At 47.3% G+C, this 19869-nt stretch overlaps 1 protein-coding gene across 2 annotated transcripts in view; it reads right to left on the bottom strand.

Annotated features, from left to right (window-relative positions):
• Positions 1-10020, bottom strand: part of kiaa1522 (KIAA1522 ortholog) — a 59272-nt gene extending 49252 nt beyond the window's left edge. For both annotated transcript variants that reach the window (XM_036555600.1, XM_036555602.1), the window contains exons 1-2: positions 9761-10020; positions 8935-9213 (exon numbers count right to left, since the gene is read on the bottom strand). In XM_036555600.1, the coding sequence (XP_036411493.1) occupies positions 8935-9178 (244 nt within the window). In that variant the 5' untranslated portion in view covers positions 9179-9213; positions 9761-10020. The remainder of the gene's footprint in view (positions 1-8934; positions 9214-9760) is intronic.
• Between the last annotated feature and the right edge of the window lie 9849 nt (positions 10021-19869).

Genomic DNA, 19869 nt, shown 5'->3' with positions numbered 1-19869 from the left:
CACACTACTAAGAGCTAAGTTAAGTTACTGAAGATAAAAGCATGTACCATCTGTTTCAGTTCTTGTAGTCCTTGCAGGAAGCCAGCAATTCAACTTTACTGTGCAGTCTTTGAAATAAACAGAGATGTGTCAAAATCCACAGTGTAAGCTGACTTATTCACTGGCTAGTTAGAGAAAACAGCATCACCACTTAGATATTGTTAAGAAAAGTACTGTGACATGCTAGGATCTACTTTCATTGGCAGTTTGATGTAATCAATAAAACTTGTTTCAGTCTCTCTTCTTACTTTAAGGAGACTCTAGCTAAGTATCTTATCGTGACCTGAATGTATCGTCTCATGTGTAGTGTTAATTAATATACTTTGGTGCTATCACAGGATTTTGGAGTGGGTTCATATTGCTTAAACTTGTTACTCCTCATTTATACAGTTAGGTCTTACACTTAGCTGAAATACTAATAAGTACCTTATGTAAGGCCTCACCCAGGACTAAAAACAGAAACCCTCTGACAACAGGATACAGTGTCCCTTTACAGTGCTCAAAACGGCACATGTAATACTATTACTCTGAGATAATAGGCCCATAGCGTGTGAAGCTCCAAAATTAAATTGCTGTGGTCAGCAGTAGCTTTCTTCCTTACCAGTACTCTATTCCCCAAGGCACACACACACACACACACACACACACACACACAGAAAGATTCTGGAAGATTCTGAAAGACTAAAGCCTTTGTTCTCTCGCAGATTCAGAGCTGCCTGCGATATGCAGGAATTCTGTCTTTTGGAAGCAGGTCTGAACTCCAACAAGCACCTATTCCAAATTCCTAATTCTGCATTCCTAATTCCAAATTCTGAATTCTGTACACCTCACTGGGTTAATGGATGTGCTGCAGGTCTGTCTTCATGACACCAGATCCAGTGGGCTGCAGATGGCACTCTCACCTGGAGCCACCCGGCAGCACCGCTCCTCTAAACCCCAGAGGACACGGCACCGTTCCAGGCAGGCCTGAAACTGCTTTCACGGCCCGCTGACCGGAATCCATCAAGGCGTGTCCCTACTGATATACAGGTTGAAGAGGGAAATGTGAACAATAGCCTGAAAGGCTAAACCACCAAGTATGTTTATCCCTTTCTATTGCACAGTTTCCACATGCTCATTGTTCAGGGCTTCGTTCCCTGAATGCCTCTGCATTCTGCTAACATGCACCTCAGACGTGCGCTCATACCCATCTCCCTCAGTGACTGACACGGGGCGGTCACGTCAAGTCTCCTGACTGGCTTTGAGGCTTACTTTCAGGACCATTCATTTTTTTCCTGCTGGGAAAGGAGCTAGGGGGTGAAATCCATGAGCACGTGCCGAGAAATGAATGGTAGAATGAATGGAGAAGTTTCGCATACAGGAGGAGAGGACTTCTGAGACACACCCTCTGAGCTGTTGTCAGGAGGTGACAGGAAATGTCTCCAGCCTGTGGTGATTGATGATGATTCCTCCAAGGAGTCTGTGTGTGTCTGTGTGTGTGTGTGTGTCTGTGTGTGTATTTGCACATGAACAAGTGCGATCCTTGTAAGCAACGCTATTACAACATTTCTGAGCTAGAAAGTGATTTAACACATAAAAGAAAAAAACTAATCAAAAATCACATCATTGTTGGACGACATCTCCGCATGACCTCCCAGTAACCCAGCGGCCACCAGTGCCATCCCTCAAACTGCGTTCACGGCACTCAGCGTGTGGAAAGAAAAACAACCCGCAGTGTTATGGCAATCCTAAATCATCAAGGTTATAGCCAAGTGGAAGTTCAAGTCCTCCCCCCATCCACAAGCAGACAGGGGTTCACAGCTGAATAATTTCACAAGGACAGATGGGGAGGAACACAGTTTAGTCTACAACATCATTAGCTATGACTGTGCTGAATTAGAGAAATATGACATGCTGTAAACTATAATGACAAGGGTGCACAATGGGGGAAGGGTTTCTGTGTTGATATGAACCTTGGAGTTTGGAATCGGTGGTCTGGATTTCAGGGGTTTAGTATCACAGGTTCACATAACATTACATTACATTACATCACATTTAGCAGACGCTCTTATGCAGGAGTGACTTCCAGCACAAAAGAATAATCCTTGAACACAGGAAAATAAGAATGTTTAACAATGCAAACAAGCCATTATCATCATTATTAGACTCATTGTTTTATTCGGTTTAGACTGCATCTCACACTGTTTCTAACCTGGTCTTGAAAAATACTCTGGTGGCTAGGTTTTGTAAGCCGTTTTAACCGACAGTTAAAACAGTGGCCATGGTAAAAATCCTGTTTCCACTTCCAACCAGCTGCGAGTGAGGTGGAAGTTTAAAGAGCACCACTGCAGGTATAGCCGGCTACCCGATGTAGTTGCGCGGCATCTGGCATAAGAAGGGGTATTTATGGAATTTATGGTATGTATGGAAAGGAGGAAGTGGTCTGGCACCATGACAAGCAAACCGTGGGATCTCCCGCGAATAGAAAGTATTTTTAAAAATAAAAACATGGAACATGTCCTACCAGACAGGCATCGCTCTGTGCTTGGGAGAATGAGGCAGACCTTTCAATTTAACTCTCACTGGGGCTTTTTGTGGGCTTAACTGCTCACTGCAAGCAAATGAAAATGGCAAAACACAAAAAGAGAACTGCTGATACATTACGGACCACACAGATCCAACGTTGTAGGAGGATATTAAAATCTTTCAGTTGGATGATTTTTCCACCCAACTAAATTGTTTCTAGTAGATGTTCAAGAGCTAGCTTTCACCTAGTTTCCCAGTAGCTGCACTGACTCCTAGCTGTTTAACACTGTGAGAGAATCGGGGTCGAAAAGGAGCAGACATCTAATATCCTTCCGTGCAAAATTGCTTCTCATGCCTCAAGATGCAACAAACCACTGCTTATTTTTTACATAAACCCACGTCCACTGGGGTTGCTGACCCAGAGGTCAACGTGACTGGTGAAAACGGGTGATAAAGCAGTGATGCTCAATTCCATGACATCTGCATCCAGACAGGAGCTTGTCCACACAATCTAAGACTGCTACCTATACTGCTGTCTATCCTTACAATAACTGAATCCCTCATTATTGACAAATCCTTTTCCTTGGAGGATGTGGCCAACTGGGTGCCCTCTTCAGCCCTCCTGACCTCAGAATCATGACCCACGTCCACTTCTTGCAACTGCCGGAATTGGTTGGAAACTCTCTGATGTCGCCCCTGTACAATGCATATCCCCTTTCCTGGGATTGCAGCCTACAGCGGCCCAACTCTTTCTCTCTGACAGCTTCAAAGACCACCCCCCACCCCCCCAACACCACCAACTCCCCCTGTGGTGTGCACACAATCTTGCTAAAGGGCACGCTAACTAGGTCCTGGAGCTCTACCAACTCATTATTACAGTGGAGACCAGCCAATTGGACATAAAGATCAAGAGTCTTACCCTCCAACTAGCCAGCAACAGCCATGGATGAATTTGTTCATGATGTCTCCGTCCAGAAATGCAATCAGCCTGCAACTCACAGGCCGGCCACTCATTGGCAAGATATTTTAACCCCTTGTGATTAACTTTCCTTGAAACTAGATACCAAGTGTAGTGCGCAAACTGCACTAAAGTGGGTCCAAAGAATAGCAAAAGCGTGAAACAGCCCTCAAAAGCTGTATAGCTGATTTTCTTGCAACAAGAACGACAAAAATCTAAGCGGGCCCAAGAGCAATAATAAGATAAGATCAGTCTGTCAGTTATGTACAATGGTAGTTAAAAAACAATCCAACACTCATAACCTAGGATGCTAAAAAACCCATCTAAGATTTGCGACGCCGAAAAAAAATGCAAAAACATAAACATTGGCAGCTACATGTGCAGATGCACTGAATTTAATTAGTTTAAGAGCAAATCCATGTTATCTTCTTTTAAATTGGGGACCCAAGCTAAACCAGACCAAAACCAATTTGAAGCTGGGAAATGAAAGGAGAACATACAGACACACAAGGAAACTGTTGCTGCAGCAGTAAGTGAATCAGGCGAGCGATTGATTGATCAGCTAAGAGTTACACAGCAACAGCTAATCAATGCCATGCTATGTTCTCCTCCAGTGAGATGTTTTTTTTTTTTGTCCCAGCCATACGGGATAAAATTGTGTATGTAATGTGAGTACACTTGAGCAAGGGAGACTGCCAAGGAAATTAATAAACAGACTACATGTTCACCGCATGAGCCTTGTAGCAGTTCAGCTGTGGCCTGGCTGCTATGGAAACGTATGGAAGTTTATTGTTTCTGTGATGATATGCGGGATTGCTGTTATCTTTGTGTGGGACAGGGAATGTGGGACCCCACCCTGAGTTTTTTTGGGCGGGGCAGTAGGGCTTGTGGCAGTATGACAGACATACGGCTGACGGCGAAATGGCATTAGGATCACAGCAAGCAACTCTGAGATATCACACACAGGAAGGATGGAGCACACAAAGAGGTGGCATATCTCCAGCTCCATTGCCTTTGCTTTCAGAGGGCTTATGAAAGAAGAACATGCTTGAGAGTGTTATTGAACCTCCTACATTTGACTAGAAACAGGGGGAAAGGTTTGACGGGAACACTTCTAAATGTCCCTGCGTGGTGCTCTGCTTCACTGCTTTGTGAGAGCATGAAATATTCAGGCTGGGGGTTCTGTCAGTCACCTGACAGGTCACATGACTCAGGAAAGCGTACGGGTGAAGGTAGCAGACAAAGTTTGCTTGTCAGCAGCTGTATCCATTACATTAGTTATATAACAGATGCCACACACACACACACACACGCCACCCACAACCACACACACAGAAACATGATGCTTGCACTCTGGATAGCAAAATACGTACCAATCAACAGATGACCTCAAGCTTAAACTACTGCCCAGTTTGGTGTTCTGTTACAGAAGAGAGAAGTCTTTTATTGCTGCATGTAATCCGCACAGCAAAGGATGATGTAGCTTGTTATGGTCCTAATGAACAAAACGTTCATCACGCTGGACCGCTGCCTCTACCTGCCCGGCCGCTGGTGATAAATCAGAGAGAGATGCCTCTTAAAGCTGAAATATGTCTTTGAGCGGAGCTTGGTGGAGCTGGGGGCGGACTGTGAGAGAGTCCAGCCACCGGTCTGTTTCCACTTTACTGCGCAGGTGTGCTCTCTGAATGGGCTCGGCTTGCAGAGACACAGTGTAGTGGGAGTATACAGTGTCCTCCCTCCCCCAGACTCGTTCCCCTCCCGATTTTGGGAGGGGGGGGGGGGCGATTACACTGCCACAGATTTGATAGAGTGTCTGCTGACCCGATGCTGAAATCCTGCAGTCTATTTATCTGCCGTCAAGTCTGTTTAGTTTACCTCCTTATAATATGTTTTGTGCCAATGAAGGTAAAGGTCTTCTTTTCCTTTGGCATGTGGGGGCAGTGGAATTTTAATCTCCAGCTGTGGTGGTTCTGACCTTCATACAAGGGACTTGCACTGTTCCTCAAGGTTGCCTTTAGTCACCAGTCTCACTCAAGGATGAGTGTGCCACGTCCAGTGTATGTCCGTGACGGTCCTCTGTGCTTTCGAAAAGCCACACGGCGCAGGTGCTACAGGACCGAGTTCGGATCGATGGCGGCGGATTTGTAATGAGAAATCACCCCGGTCACTGCCTTCTCTGTTTAAAGCACGGACGCTTACTGTGCAAGTCAGACAGCACCGCTTGCACTTCTGGACCGGAGACGGGCGTAGCCGACCGCAGCCCCATCAGCGGAGGGACCAGAGTAAACAAACACGGTCGGGTATGTCAACAAGTGTATCACTTTCACCGGCCGTGCGGGCACAGGCTCGCAAAGCGGAGCGCTCCGAGCCTGCGAGTCCACAAGTCGGCCCTCTCCTTCCGAGCACAGAAATACACAGAAATACACAGGCTGCGCGTAAACACTCCAGCTGTGCTTTTTTAAGAGGGTTGCAGAACAATTCCCCTGTTGCGCAACCAGCAGCGGAGCGCTGGACCCAGCCCAAACCGCCCCGCTCGAAACGCCCTGACAATGCTTTTCCAGACTCCTTCCTCCCCCCCCCCACTCCCCTGGCCCTCTGATTATTGATCCAGGCTCTGGGATTATAGTGTTCTGCGGCCGAGAACATCTGGACCCTGTGTTTGCTGCGGACGTCGGCTCAGACAGGGTCCGCGATAACCGCCCGTCCTGTCGCCTGACCACCCCCCCAACCTCCCCCCGCCAACGCTGGACCAAATCTATGCTGTGAGCTCCCCTCGTCTTCCCAGAGCTGCGCGGGGTCACCCAGCTGCAGAGAGAGAGAGAGAGAGAGAGAGAGAGAGAACGGGGAAACAGAGCCCCTTTTCCAGAGAAGGGGAACAGGGAGCAGGGATGAGGGGGGGTGGGGGAGGGAGGGTGTAGTCGCAGTCCGCTTCCACAATGATCTCACGGATCTAAATCCCCCGGACAGAAAGGGGCTCCAGCCAGGCCCCGAGCACAAAGGTGACGCAATCTGTTAGTGCAGCACGGTCGGCCTGGTAAGCCCCGAAATGTGCTCGTGTAGGCCTGATTTGGAATCGCATGGTGCCTCTCAATTCAACCGGAAGTCTGACTGCATCAGTTGGGGCTGGGGATGGGGGGAGGTTGCGGTCAGGCAGAGGTTCTTTGGAAGCTGATGTCACGTATGCACCACTCCCCCACCCTTCCTGCTACATCCCTGTCTACTGCCAGTGCTGACCAAGGGACAGCTGATCACTCCCTCCCTTTCTCCCCTCTTTCTTTCTCTCTCTCTGGTGGGTGGTTACAGAACTGGACCTTGTCACCAGAGGTTTATGGGTTCGAATCCCAGATGGGATGCTGCTGTTGTCCTCTTGAGCAAAGTACTTGGACTGCATTGTTCTGATGAACACCCAGCTGTACAAATAGACAAATGCACTGTGTTTCTGCTGTCTCTTAAATAGTGCTCACAAATGCACAGATACACACACACAGCCTGTTATTAGGGTGTTTCTAACAGTCATTGCCTCATGGTAGGTTGTATCAAAATAGCCCAGTGAGTCAGAAAGTAATAAACGGCAGGACAGAAGCTTCATAAATCTACAGATCCAAGCAGGAGGGGAATCTGCAGGTCTGTCGTAACAGAGCGGGGAGGAACTCGGTCAGTAAGAGGAGCTGCTCTAATTAAAAAAGCATTTGAGAAGAATTTGCAGTCATCACTCCACCTCAGTAAAGCTTTGTGTCTGTGTAATCTTCTCTCCGGGGTCTCAGGGCCCCGAGTCTAGCGCTAACGGCTCAGATGCGCTCAACGCTCCCCCCCCACCCACCCCCCACCCCCCACCCCCCACCCCCGGTCATCCAGAGGCGAGCCGCAAGCCGAGCTTTCAAGGAAGAGGGGAACACAGCAACAGCATTCTCTCTCTGGGTTCCTAAATGAGGGAAAATCAAAGGCCTGTATCCAAGGGAGCAAAAGCTCAGCGTTCACTCTCTCTCTCTCTCTCGCTGTCTTGTGACACAGCCTCCAGCGCACGGCGGCCGAGCTTGGTCACACGCGCCCGCGAATGAGGAGGCTTCACCAGGGTGGGCCGCTGAAAGCCCCTGTCTGCCTGGCAGACCCCGGGGCAGGCCGGAAAAGTGACCCGACGGGTTTTTAAGAATGTGCAAGCAGGAACTCCCAGGTTTTTTTTTTTTTTTTTTGTGTCAGCACTGTGTCATTAGCTGAAATGTAGGTTTCTACTGCACTTTCATACAGTCGTCAGAGTGAACCACCCCAAATGAATACTCTCACATCCACACAAATAAGACGGGAAAAAAGTAGAAGCAAAAGTGCAGGACTGATAGAAATGGGAGCAGACTGTATTCTCTCTTGTTTGCTGTAAAAAACATGAGCTCTTTCACTCCAGCTACACAGATGATTATGTCTTTGTCTCACAGAGAAAATAATCAGGAATTAGAACAACTGACAACTATGACATGTTGAGGTTAAAGGTCAAACCCTATTATTGAATCACTCGCAGTGTCAACAGCACTGCATGACAAAAACATATTTTGAAAGTACTTTTGAGAGTAATGGCTGGGACATTTCAAAAAGAAGATTAAACTTAGTGTTTCTGTGATTTGTATTTCGTAAGGAAGAACCTACAGCATTTGTATTTACAATGTCTTGATACAGTTACCACCTATATTCCATGTAGTAAAAACATAATCAATGATAAAAATATGACACTCAGTTCATCTGAATGGACTATTAGGCTACTCACAGCTGTGTCACATACAAATCTACAGTTGCAAAACTCTGCAAAACTACAGAGTCAAAGACCAGAGCACGTCTTTTCAAACAGTGAATAAACAAATATTCTGCCTGTCTCCACAGAAACAAACCCCCTCCACCCCAGCCACACCACAGAGCAATCAGACCACCCTCCCACACCTTCACCCCGCCCAGGTACCCAGGAGCTGAGCAGGGTCATTTGGAAAGCAGAGCTCAGGGTTTCCTGGGATAATTCTGCAAACCCACACGCTACCGCTGCAGAAACCAGCACAGGAAATGCTCCAGTCAGCAGAGGAGGGGAGCTTAGGAGCAGAGTAATGGGAATTGTGACGGAGACCTCATTGCTTCCCGCCCCTCACTCAAAGTCAGCACGGATGTGGCACAAAACACAACCTGCCACAACACAGCAACGCAGGGACAGACAGAGTCCAAATGGAAACTAATGGAAACACGTCAAATGTTCAGAGAAAAAGATCTAATCTTACAATCCAAATGGTAAAGTGATCGGCCCCTTTAGACCAGACCGGCTCAACACGCGGGATGCAGCTGGACCTACCCAGAATTCTCAGCCAGCCAATGAGCAGTGCCTACATATGTTTGGCACGTCCAACTAAACACCTGCCCTGGGTTTCACTTTAAGTGCTCACAGACAGTAACCCGGGTCTTACCTTTGGCGGAGTCGTGCTCCTGGTGGCCCTGCTTGGATGCTCTGCTCTCGCCCGCTCGCCCGCCCCGGCTCTGCCCGTTGCTGCTGCTGCTGCTGCTCTTCTTCTTGGAGCCCTTGAGCCAGCTGAACGCCCGGCCGAACGACCCGCCCTGCTTCTTCTTGCCCTTGTTGGCCTTGCACTCCCGGGCCAGGATCTCCGTGATGTCACGGGGCACCAGGTCCCCCGCTGAGTTCCTCCCCGACATCGCAAGGTGCGTCCCTCCTCACCCCTGCCCCGCTCCTGGAAGTCCCGAGAGAGAGAGAGAGGTAGAGAGAGAGAGAGAGAGAGACAGACAGGGAGAGAGGGAGAGAGAGACAGAGAGAGAGAGGGATAGAGAGAGAGAGGGCAGCGTCTGAGTATGTTCCACACAAAACACACAGCCACAACAATCTCAACGCACAAGATTCTGGGTGTACCCCTCAAACTGTGAAAAGATTTCTTGCTCTTATTCTTGTTGTTTTTTTTCAGATTACATCCAAAGGCAGAGGGAAATCCTGGAAGAAAAACAGACCTTGTACACTGTATGATTCACACATGTTTCATATCAGGCAACAAGCAGTTATCATGCAGGCTGGATCCACAACTCCCGCGTTCACGTGCTAACGCAGCCCAGCTAAAAAAAAAAAAAAAAACCCTCTGCCTCCTGCTACAACTTCAGCAAAGCAGCCTAGAATCACTCCTGAAGCCAGCGCTTTGAAAAGATGAGCAGAAGCAGACAAAAGGAAACCGAAACAATCTCCGCAACACAATGGCTTTTAAAAAGTGGAGAGTGAAAAGGAAATCCAACCTCTTTTGTTTGCTTGCTTGTTTTTCTTTTTTTTTTTTCTTTTTGCTTTTTTTTTTTTTTTTTTTTAGGATAATAATCCTGCCAGCCCGATGTCTCAGCGCTCCCCTTCCATTCTGCTGGAGCGGTGCTGCTTTGGTCAGGATGATGTGAAGAGGGAAGCTGCCAGCGTTTTCAAAGCGGGCTCCGCTGTGCTGTTTATTCGGGCAGTGGAGAAATCCCTCAGAGCTGACAGAGCGAGTAATGCTCTCTCTCACACACACTCACACACACACCCACTCTCACATGCACAGGACCTGCCCTCTCCTCTCTTCCCTCCTTTCCCTCCCTCTCTCTCTCTGTGCTGTGTTTTCAGCGCCCCGCGCGGAGGGAGAGGGCTTGTTCATTCGCTTCCTCACGCCGGCTGACTCTCATCTCCAGCCTCCAAGCGCAGGGCTCAGAACAGAGTCCACAGCAGCCAGGAGCTGGCAGCTCTGCGCTCATTCCTACACATGAAGTCATGATCTGCGCTGGATCCCCCCACCCACCCTGCTCGTGTACACATGTACACACACAAACACACACACACACACACACACGCACACGCACACACACACACACACACACATACAAATGCAGTCATGCTCATATTCACACACAAACACACATTCTCACTCTCCCTCTCTCACACATACACCCACAGCCACACTCATATTCACTCAAACACACACTCCCACTCTCTCTCTTTCTCACATTCACACACACACACACACACACACACAGTCCCGCTCACACACACATAAAAACAGTCACACACTTACACACACAAACAGTACAGTACTCCCCCATTGCTCTCACATGACACTTACAGACACAGTTTCCACTCCTCCGCCCTCCTCTCAGTCCTGCGCTGCCCTCCTCCTCCTCTTCACATTCCCCCTCTTCTCTTCCTCAGCGAGGCGCGGCCGTGAACATTCCGCTCCCCAGGCAGGCAGGCCCCCCAGAAAGGGAGCAGCGAACAGCAGTGAACCCCTAAAACAAACAGAGGAGAGGAAATCACCTCCGTAGGGGGGTGGGGGGGTGGGGTGTGGGGTGGGAGGGGCGGTGTTGGGTCGTTCGGTGACAGCGGCCGATCTGTGGCACTGTATTCAGGCAGGAGGACAGGTACCTGTGGGCAGAGCGGGGTCCTTACGTACTCCTGGCCTGCAGGTGAGCTATGCCGCCTGTAACCCGATCCCCTGCTCGACTCGACTGACTGACACACAGAAGCATGCACGCACACACATTATGGGAGGTGGAGAGACGGGACGGGGGGGGGGGGGGGGGGGGGGCAAAAATCCCTCCCACTCCCTTTTGTTGCCTCTAAGCTGACAGCGCTGCGACTGTTGCCTGTCCGATCTCCGGCAGGACCTGGTCACCAACGGCAACAAGTGTGTGTGTATGTGTGTGTGGGTTGGGGAGGGGGGCTCACATGGCCTCTTTAACCCCTGGGTTGCCAAGGCGGCTTCCTGGGGAAAATTTCCTTTGACTCAACGGAGGCCCGGACCGCACGTTACCCAGTGTCTCGTGTTTCGTAACAGAGCCGTCACGGAGCTCCAGTGAGAATAGGGGAGGTTACATCAGACCGCGCGGGGAGACGGCCACTGGAAACGGGAGAGCGCTCATCTGGTTTCAATGCGGATGTGATTTCTGTGTAGGCCAAGAGTACCACTGCCACACCCTTGTAATTAAGGCCAGCGCCAAGCTATTCATTACATCTGCCGGCATTCAGGATTGCTCACGCTTGCTTCACAGGCACAAACTGTGCGCAGGGCTATTGTGGAGATCCACGTGGCAACAAGTAACATGATGCACATTCCAAATTTATAATCTGCAGTCAGGTGACATCGTTTATGCCTACTGTTTATAAAGGCTTTGTGAATAGTTCAGTTGATTAATTAATATACTTCATCTGACTTAGATATCCATGTAATGCATGTTGTTGTCACTGTGCATTTGTTTGCCATAATGTTTTTATATAATGTGTAATGTATACAATATATAATATATATCTAGACACTATTAAGTCAATATGGGTTGCATGAAAACATGTCCCACAGCCAAAGCACTCATTTTGTGGAGCTAATTCACCATCCCAGCTTGAGTTTTTCAGTGTTTATCTGATGTTAAATGAAGAGAATGTTCCAAACTTCCAAAACTGAGGAGGGGGTCATTCCTTCCATACAAGACAGAAATTAAGCGGTAATGGCTTCACCCTTCTTCAGAATGTCATCTTATGCTGCACTGTTGAACCGCTAGTATTTACAATGTTTTTTAGCATACCACAGGCGTTTTGACTGGGTCAGCTATGCTGCTATCTCGTCATCACAGGGCCCCTGTGGGAAACTATTGCAAATGCTACACAGCTATAATGTTAACTTAATAAAACACACTGAAGGATCTGCTTTACTTCATCAAATGATTAATTGCACTACAATATCAGGACTCCCAGGGTTGTGGCTCCTGGGTGGCAATGTGGCATAGTGGTAAGGAGCAGAGCTTGTAACCAAAAGGTTGCCGGTTCGATTCCTTCCTTCAGTTCCCGCTGCTGCTGTACCCTTGAGCCAAGGTACTTCACCTAGAACTGCCTCACTGAATATCCAGCTCTATAAATGGACAACGTAATAATTGTCGCCTATGTAAGTCGGTCTGGACAAGAGCATCTGCTAATCTGCTAAATGACAATAATGTGAATCTAATGTTAGCCACATTAGATTGACCCGAATGTGTTTACATCTAGATGGACTACAAAGCTTGTTAGTCCTTGTTAGTCCTCTAAGTGTTGCCTTAGAAGCAACATCCAGACTCCATGTAACAGCAAGCCTCCTGAGTCAGGCACATGTGAACCGCAGTCACAGGCAGGAGGTGCAGTAGACAGAGGGAATGATAACGCTTCTCGTGCTAACTATAGATAAGGAAAGCAGATTCATGCTTGGAGTGACTCACGGCACATTGTGAACACAGGGCCACTTAACTGGGCATGTCCGACTTTCCCCCTCTTTTGGAAGAAGAGACAGGTTGTCTCAGCCCTGCCTGATAGATGTGCCTGCCCTGCTTTTCACCCGGTGCAAATGACTACAATTTGGGGTGAGTAATATCAGCCCATCTGCAGGGGATCTACTCTCATGTGACCTCGTAATTAAAACCTTCAGAGCTCCTGGAAAAGCACAGTCAAGCCTCGATGTCAGAAAGTCGGTGCCCTGTGTCATGAGTGTGTTCGGTTTTTGTGTTGTTTTTTTTTTTTTTTTTTTTTTTTTTGCAGTCTGATTTAACTTCTGAGAGGACTGCTGCCTACAACTTCAGGAGGAAGTGACATCAGGGGAATAACTAACCAAATGCAACTTTGCCACCTACCTAGCAACAAGCCTAGCAACCTGGGGTTCCACATACACAAACAAATGGAATCTCTCATTACCGTTTTAACAGCGTCACAGTTCTGTGTCTGTTTTCAGCTGTTTGCAAGCTCAAAAGGCACAGTTCGCAAAAACACACGGGCAGAAACAGCCTTTAAAGTTTTCGGCACAACACTGGATGAGAGTTTGATCGCCGGAGGAGACAGACACAGTGGAAACTTCAGTCCAGGTTCATTCTTAGCTTCCCACAGGCATTTGTTGGTGAGGTTCTTGAATTCAGGCTGCTGCCCTCACACAAGCAAGCAACAAGCAACAAGCAACAACAAACAAACGGGGGGGTGGAGCCATTTGGATGTTAATGTTAACAATCAACTGTTGCCATGGAGACCCTGGTAAACTCAGGTCCATTATGACGTACCAGCCGATGCACTGACAATCAATAAAACAGCGGGAGCAAGGCAATATACAAACAGCAAATTAAAAACATAAAAATCAAGCACAATTTAGGAATTTCAGCTTTGACAAAGCCACGTATGAACACGAATTTCTTGACTGCGCTCTTTGGCAGAAGCACACCTGCATTTCAGCACAGCTGATTGGACAGGTATAACCCATTGACCAATTGCTGGCCTGCTTAATGCACATTTCTCATACCAAAGGGACAGGTTTTCAGTCTGAGCTGATCTGCTGTTGTCAAACTGGTGAGTTGAAGGTGTGGATCCTCAAATCACACATTTAGCATAAACTTTCATTACCACACTCACAACAGCATGGAAATACTTAGCCTTCACACCTATTATCCACTGTCACATCTCAGACTTGGAGGAACTAGGGCTTATGGCAAGCCTGCTTTTTCAAGGGTGTAACAAAGCCACGAGTGAGGCTAACTCAGCACTAAACATCACTTGTGTCCATGCTCACACCCCTAAGCCCAGGGGAGACAGCAGAGCTATCACAGAGTAACACACCACATCATACTGCATTGTGGCCTGCTATGAACAGAATCACAAAGTGCAGTTGACATTTCAATCAGCCGATAATAAGTTAGCAAGCTTGTTATTAAAGTTGCTCAGAGGAGAAGAGGAGGAGCAAGAGGAAGTTACACATCCAATGAGCAGCTGTAGGGCCTATGCTTAGGTAGGATTTGGTGAGAGGACAGACACCAGAGCTCTTGTTTTCATGGTTCCAGTTTAAGTTCCTGTTCATAGTTCCTGGACCTAAGGCAGCAGGTGCTGTAGAAAACACAAGTGGCTCTAGCATGTTTATCTGCCACTGTTCATTAGAACCTCATAACCATTTGGCCAAGCCGTCTTGAGGCCCTTGACAGTAAACAAACTGAAAGCTAATGTGTGTGAAACAACAGGTCAAAACCCTGATCTGATTCTAAAGTGGGCTCTGTTTGTTTAAAAGTGCCAGAATGGCCAAGCCAGACTGTGTCATGGTCACAGCATTTACTTAGTGGACTTTAACTCTTGTTCAAAGACAAGGAAATCAATGGTAAAGACCAAACTGCAGATTACGGGGGACGTTAAAGCAGTATTCAATCAATTTTTGTAGACTTGTGCATCAAACAAAGATAACGCTAAAGCAATTCCATTCTCAATTTTAGGAGATTTATGTGGGGACACTCTGTTGGAGAATAAATAACTTTTTCCTGGCAGGTTATCAAAAAACAAATTCGGAGAACACGTGGTTGACCAGAAAGGGAATGGTGAAGCTTCCAGATTCATTCTCTCATCATCAGACTCACTTTCTAGTTTCTAGACATATTTTTCACGTGTCATACTCATTTACTGATTTAAAAAAATATTGAGCAACAGTACTGCAGCACAGTACAGCTATGTGGAACCAATAGACATCATATCCCAAGACCTGTGTTTAGACCTCAAGATCGTGTGAGGAAAGAAATCAAAACATTTATACTTTTGCCAAATTGACAGAGTACATTGGGGCCCCACTGCATCATGGGAGAGAAAGCCCACAATCCACAGTATGTCCAAACAGGTTCTCTAAATGAGTACCACCGCCTTCTTACTCCACCCCCACCTTCTTACCTCCATCCTAGGTCTATCTCATCCCTGTTTTCTCAGCACTTTAATTATGGTGCTGCTCCCTGGTGATTACAGCACTCACAGCCCCGTGTTTAAACAACTGGCATCAGCAACAGCCCCCAACCCCCAACACACACACACACACACACACACACACACACACACACACACACACACACACACACACACACACACACACACACACACACATACACATACACATACACACACAAAGACACCACCATGACATTCTGCTTCTTCAACAAGTCAATTACTTTACTCACTACCCCCACTCCTGGCTCCCTCTGTGAATCAGGCAGAAATTGAGTCATTTAGGTCAGCAGTTTAGCATAGTGGCTAAAGAGCAGGGCTCATAACTGAAAGGTTACTGATTTGATTCCCCACTGGGGCACTGCTGTTGTATCCTTGGTCAAGGTACTTAACCCAGGATTGCCTCAGTAAATATTCAGCTATTAATGAATAGCATGTAAAAACTACAACCTTTGTTATGATGCTGTGGATAAGAGTTAAATTGCTAAATGTCAATAACGTAATGTAATGTAAGAGGTAGCAGACAGGAAGTCCCACCTGCACACGGTGTGAATTCGGGGAGAAAGGTTCCTGGGCCACTACAAAAAAGCTTCTGCAGCGTTGTGCATCTTCACCCACCAGCCTTGGTTTGCTCCTGTCTGGATTTCACTCTGCGTCGCTGTATTTCTGTCCATGACACACGCAGGCATGCACTTGCGCTTACATGGTGACAAATTACAGCCTTCGTCCCTAGAAACACCCTGTGTTGGAAAGGATCTCTCATGCAAACACAACAAAATTATACTTTACGCTCCCTGCAGAAATCGCTGCATCTACCGCCTTCTCTGGTCTGCTGATGCCTGATGTTGTCTCCTACAGCGGTGACATTTAAACCTCTCATAATAATCTGTGTTCGTTTGTTACGTGTCTTGTAATACATGAACCTTTTCCCATGCCAAGGCACTGCTGTGACCTTATGTGACTTTGCTACAGGAAATGTTTTCCCAGTAAACACACAAAGTGAGCCATCTGGTTGGTGATCCCTGAAGTGATTGATGAGGCTGGGTCGTGGCTGGACAGGTATGACCACAAAGGTGAGCTCTGTACCCCTTCTGGGGAGCAGCAGATACACCTGTCCCAACATATCCCCACACCTCAGGCTGTCGTAAAGAAGAAATGTCAGAGAGGCCTGTCTACCCCTTCAGACCAGGGTCTCAGGATTGGGTGGACACAGACACAGCTTCTACAGTACCATAGTATAGTACAATAAAAGCTACTATAAAACCCTTGATGGTTTTTTTGCTGGCATACATCCCTAACAGCATTGCTTAAGTGTACTGCAGCATGGCATATGAGTAAACCAACAACCCTCTGGCCACAGGTTTAGGAGGGACTCCACAGCAGTCTGGCAACTGAGACTGAGCAGGCTGGGAAGATATTAGCTCTGAAAGTCTATTTATCACAAGCTGAGATAGTCAGTGACAGAGCTCCCACTGTTGCACTGCTCAGTCGAGCACAATCAATCACGAGCGTTTAAGTGCCGAGAACCTGGCATTATTCCTCCTTTTTATTAAACTCTACATGCAATTGGGTTCCAGGAATGGGACACAAGGGGGAATTTTGATTAAAAAGATTTCTGACAGATCAGGGCTTCTCGGAGTCTCGGGGGGGGAGATGCTGGCGTCGATGTGCGCAGGGTTTCTGTCTTTAATAGGCCTTCTGATGTGCCAGCTTATAATACAATTCAACAGGGCTGAAGTCCTGATGCCATTACTTCAATTTTCTTTGGAGGTGTAATTCCACCTCATTCAGGTGAAGTGCATACCTCTAGATTTTAATCCATTTGGGTTTAATTGTTTCCTGAATGCACCAATGGATCTGACACCTTGAAAGGTTAAAAAGGGACAATTATGTTACAGAACAAACTAGTACTTTTGTGTTGTGAAACACACATGATGAGCTGAAAAGTCTGGATGCACAGTTAAAGTTAGTCACAAACAAGGAAAGATAGGGAAGGTTTGTTGATGACGACCATCTCTACCCAGCTACCGAGCTTGCTGTTACTCTCTGCTTTTCCCTGGTGCAAGTTCATGGCTGAACCGGGATGCCTCGCAAGCGTCTGGCTTCTCTGTGCCAGCGCCGTGATTCGCTGCTCAGAAATGTGTTTGAAACCGCAGCCTGACGCGAGAGTGCCAAAAACAAAAGTGCGTTTCTCTCTGCGAGGGCAGAACATTCCGCCGGCGTCTATTTTTAAAATTTCTCAGAAAGGAAAGAGAGAGAAAAAAAAAATGATTGTGATAATTGTTTGTGGGGGGGGGGGAAATATGCGATATCTAAATGAGAGTACCCTTGAGCGCTGCTAAGCTGTGAATGTGGCATTCTCCCAGCCATGGTGGGGGGAGGTTGAGAGGCTGTCGTTCTCCTATCTGTTCATTGCTACAATACGCACGGGAGTTTTAGACAAGGGCCAAGGCAAACACACAATTCCCCCCCCCCCACACACACACAGACCCCCCTATGGTCTGTAGTCCTGTCCTATCAGCTGTGGAGGAACAAGCACGCTGTCTGCCTTTAAAAGACCCTGAAAGAGCCTTGCTTTATTATTGGGAAAGGAGGGCGGCCAGAGGCCTGTGCTTTCAGTGACCTCACTACATTTACGGTGCAGCAAAGGAGTACGGAGGAAACGCATGTTATCTGCGACCATTTTGCTTTCCTTTGCTTTGAAACTGGAAATGTAGAGACACGGCGTTCTAATGTCTGGGGATCAGAGATCCACTTTAAGTGAATTATGGATTCTGCAGAGGGAGGTTGCGTACAGAACAGCAGTGCATGTTGCCTGAGAGAGCACAGCCACTTGTCAGGGGCTGATCCTGAGACTCCTCCAGTCCAGATGTGGCACCCAGATGTGGAGCTGTGAAGATCCCAGGATTTGGTTTGGCAGACGAGGTTCTTCCTCCACTGCTCTCCTCCCCCATTCCTGCATTTCTTTTGTCTTAAATCCATGTTTTCCTCTTCAATGGCTGAGCGTTTTAAACCCATTCTGCATCCGAAAACTCTTCCCACAGTTTCTCTGGGCATCGGGCCTACATTTTTTTATTAGGCTACGACCCCAACTTGTAAGCCGTTTGCGAGACAATCCAGAGGGCAAATACTTTCTCAACAAAGACAGACCTGCTCGCAATGCACCCATGACATTTTACTTTGGGTCTGAGTTTACAGTAGGAACTCTGAAACCTCAAAGACACCCCAGGTTCTAACGGTGAAGCCATGCGTTTCTGCTCTTTCTTCATGAATTCTGATTGATGGTGGGGGGCGGTGGGGGGAGAGTGTAGAAACGCCGGTTCTCTTCCAAGAATACTGGTCTGATCCAGCCGTGCATGGCAGACAGCATAAGGAGGAGGCACGTGTAATCGTCTAGGAGACAAATCTACTTGCGGTGGGGGGAGCCGTGGGGCTGGTGTCCTGGTCCAGTGTAAAGCCACCTGACATCCTTCAGACCTACAATGCCCCTGGACCCGCCCATTAGCTCGAAAATGTCACACCCTTGTAGACTTCCTTGCATTACCATTAGCACACGAAATGACTGTCTTTTCATCACATGGTTACGCCCAAGAACTTTACCCCTACTTTGTCCCAAAGTAGCATTTGCATGGTCTTTAGAGAGGTTTGATGGGGCCGAGCACAGTATGTGAACCACCCAGCTTACTCTGTTAATGTTCATTCCATACAGCACCGTTATACCTGCTGCAGCAACACTACTGTATGTTAAAGACTGCATTGGTGTACCACAGTCACACATGGTATTGGAATGCCCAGGAAAGAACACTCAACAGGACAGAACATCATTACATTACATCACATTATTGGCGTTTAGCAGACTCGTGTAGGTTATAATTATTACAGGTTATTCATTTATACAGCTGGAGATTCACTGAGGCAATTCTTGATTAAGCAACATGCCCAAGGGTACAGAAGCAGTGCCCCAGTGGGGAATCGAACCAGCAACCTTTCAGTTACAATCCCTACTCCTTACCACCATGCTATACCGCCACCCTTCAGAATTAAGGGAACCTTCCACTGCCACCCACAAAATGCTCAGAACACAATGCATTTGGGTCCTGATTTTCTGAGATGCTTCTGTGTCGCAGGTTACATGCAGTTTCATTAACTAAAGGGTTAAAAGATGGAGGTGTTTTCCTGGCTGAGTAGAACCCAGTGAATTCTTCCCAGTTCACGCAGCAAAGTTTATTCCACGGATTTCACAGTTTGGAGACTGGTACACCACGGCACGGCGCATGCTTAATACCACACCTGTACATGGTGTTGACAGCTGACCAAGAGATGGGAGTTACTGTGAAACCAATTTATGATGCCATCCAGAGGCACCAGGAGTACCAAGAATGCTGGAAAATGGCAGCTGAAAATACTTTTGGAAACTTGCATGTAACCTGCTTGGTCATAACACATACAGATAATGATTGAACAATGAGAAGCCATTGTGAAATTCAGGCATCAGTTACTTATTATTACTGAAATCCTTAACATCCTGAGTAGTAACAAATCAATAAATTGGATGTTAAAATCCACAGGGAAAAAAATCTCAGAGGAATCACTTCTTCACATGTATGATTATGAGACTTATGTACTCTGGATAAGAGCA

This window comes from Megalops cyprinoides, chromosome 21 (genome assembly GCF_013368585.1).
Source record: "Megalops cyprinoides isolate fMegCyp1 chromosome 21, fMegCyp1.pri, whole genome shotgun sequence".
NCBI lineage: Eukaryota > Metazoa > Chordata > Actinopteri > Elopiformes > Megalopidae > Megalops > Megalops cyprinoides.
This window is presented reverse-complemented; position numbering and strand designations above follow the sequence as displayed.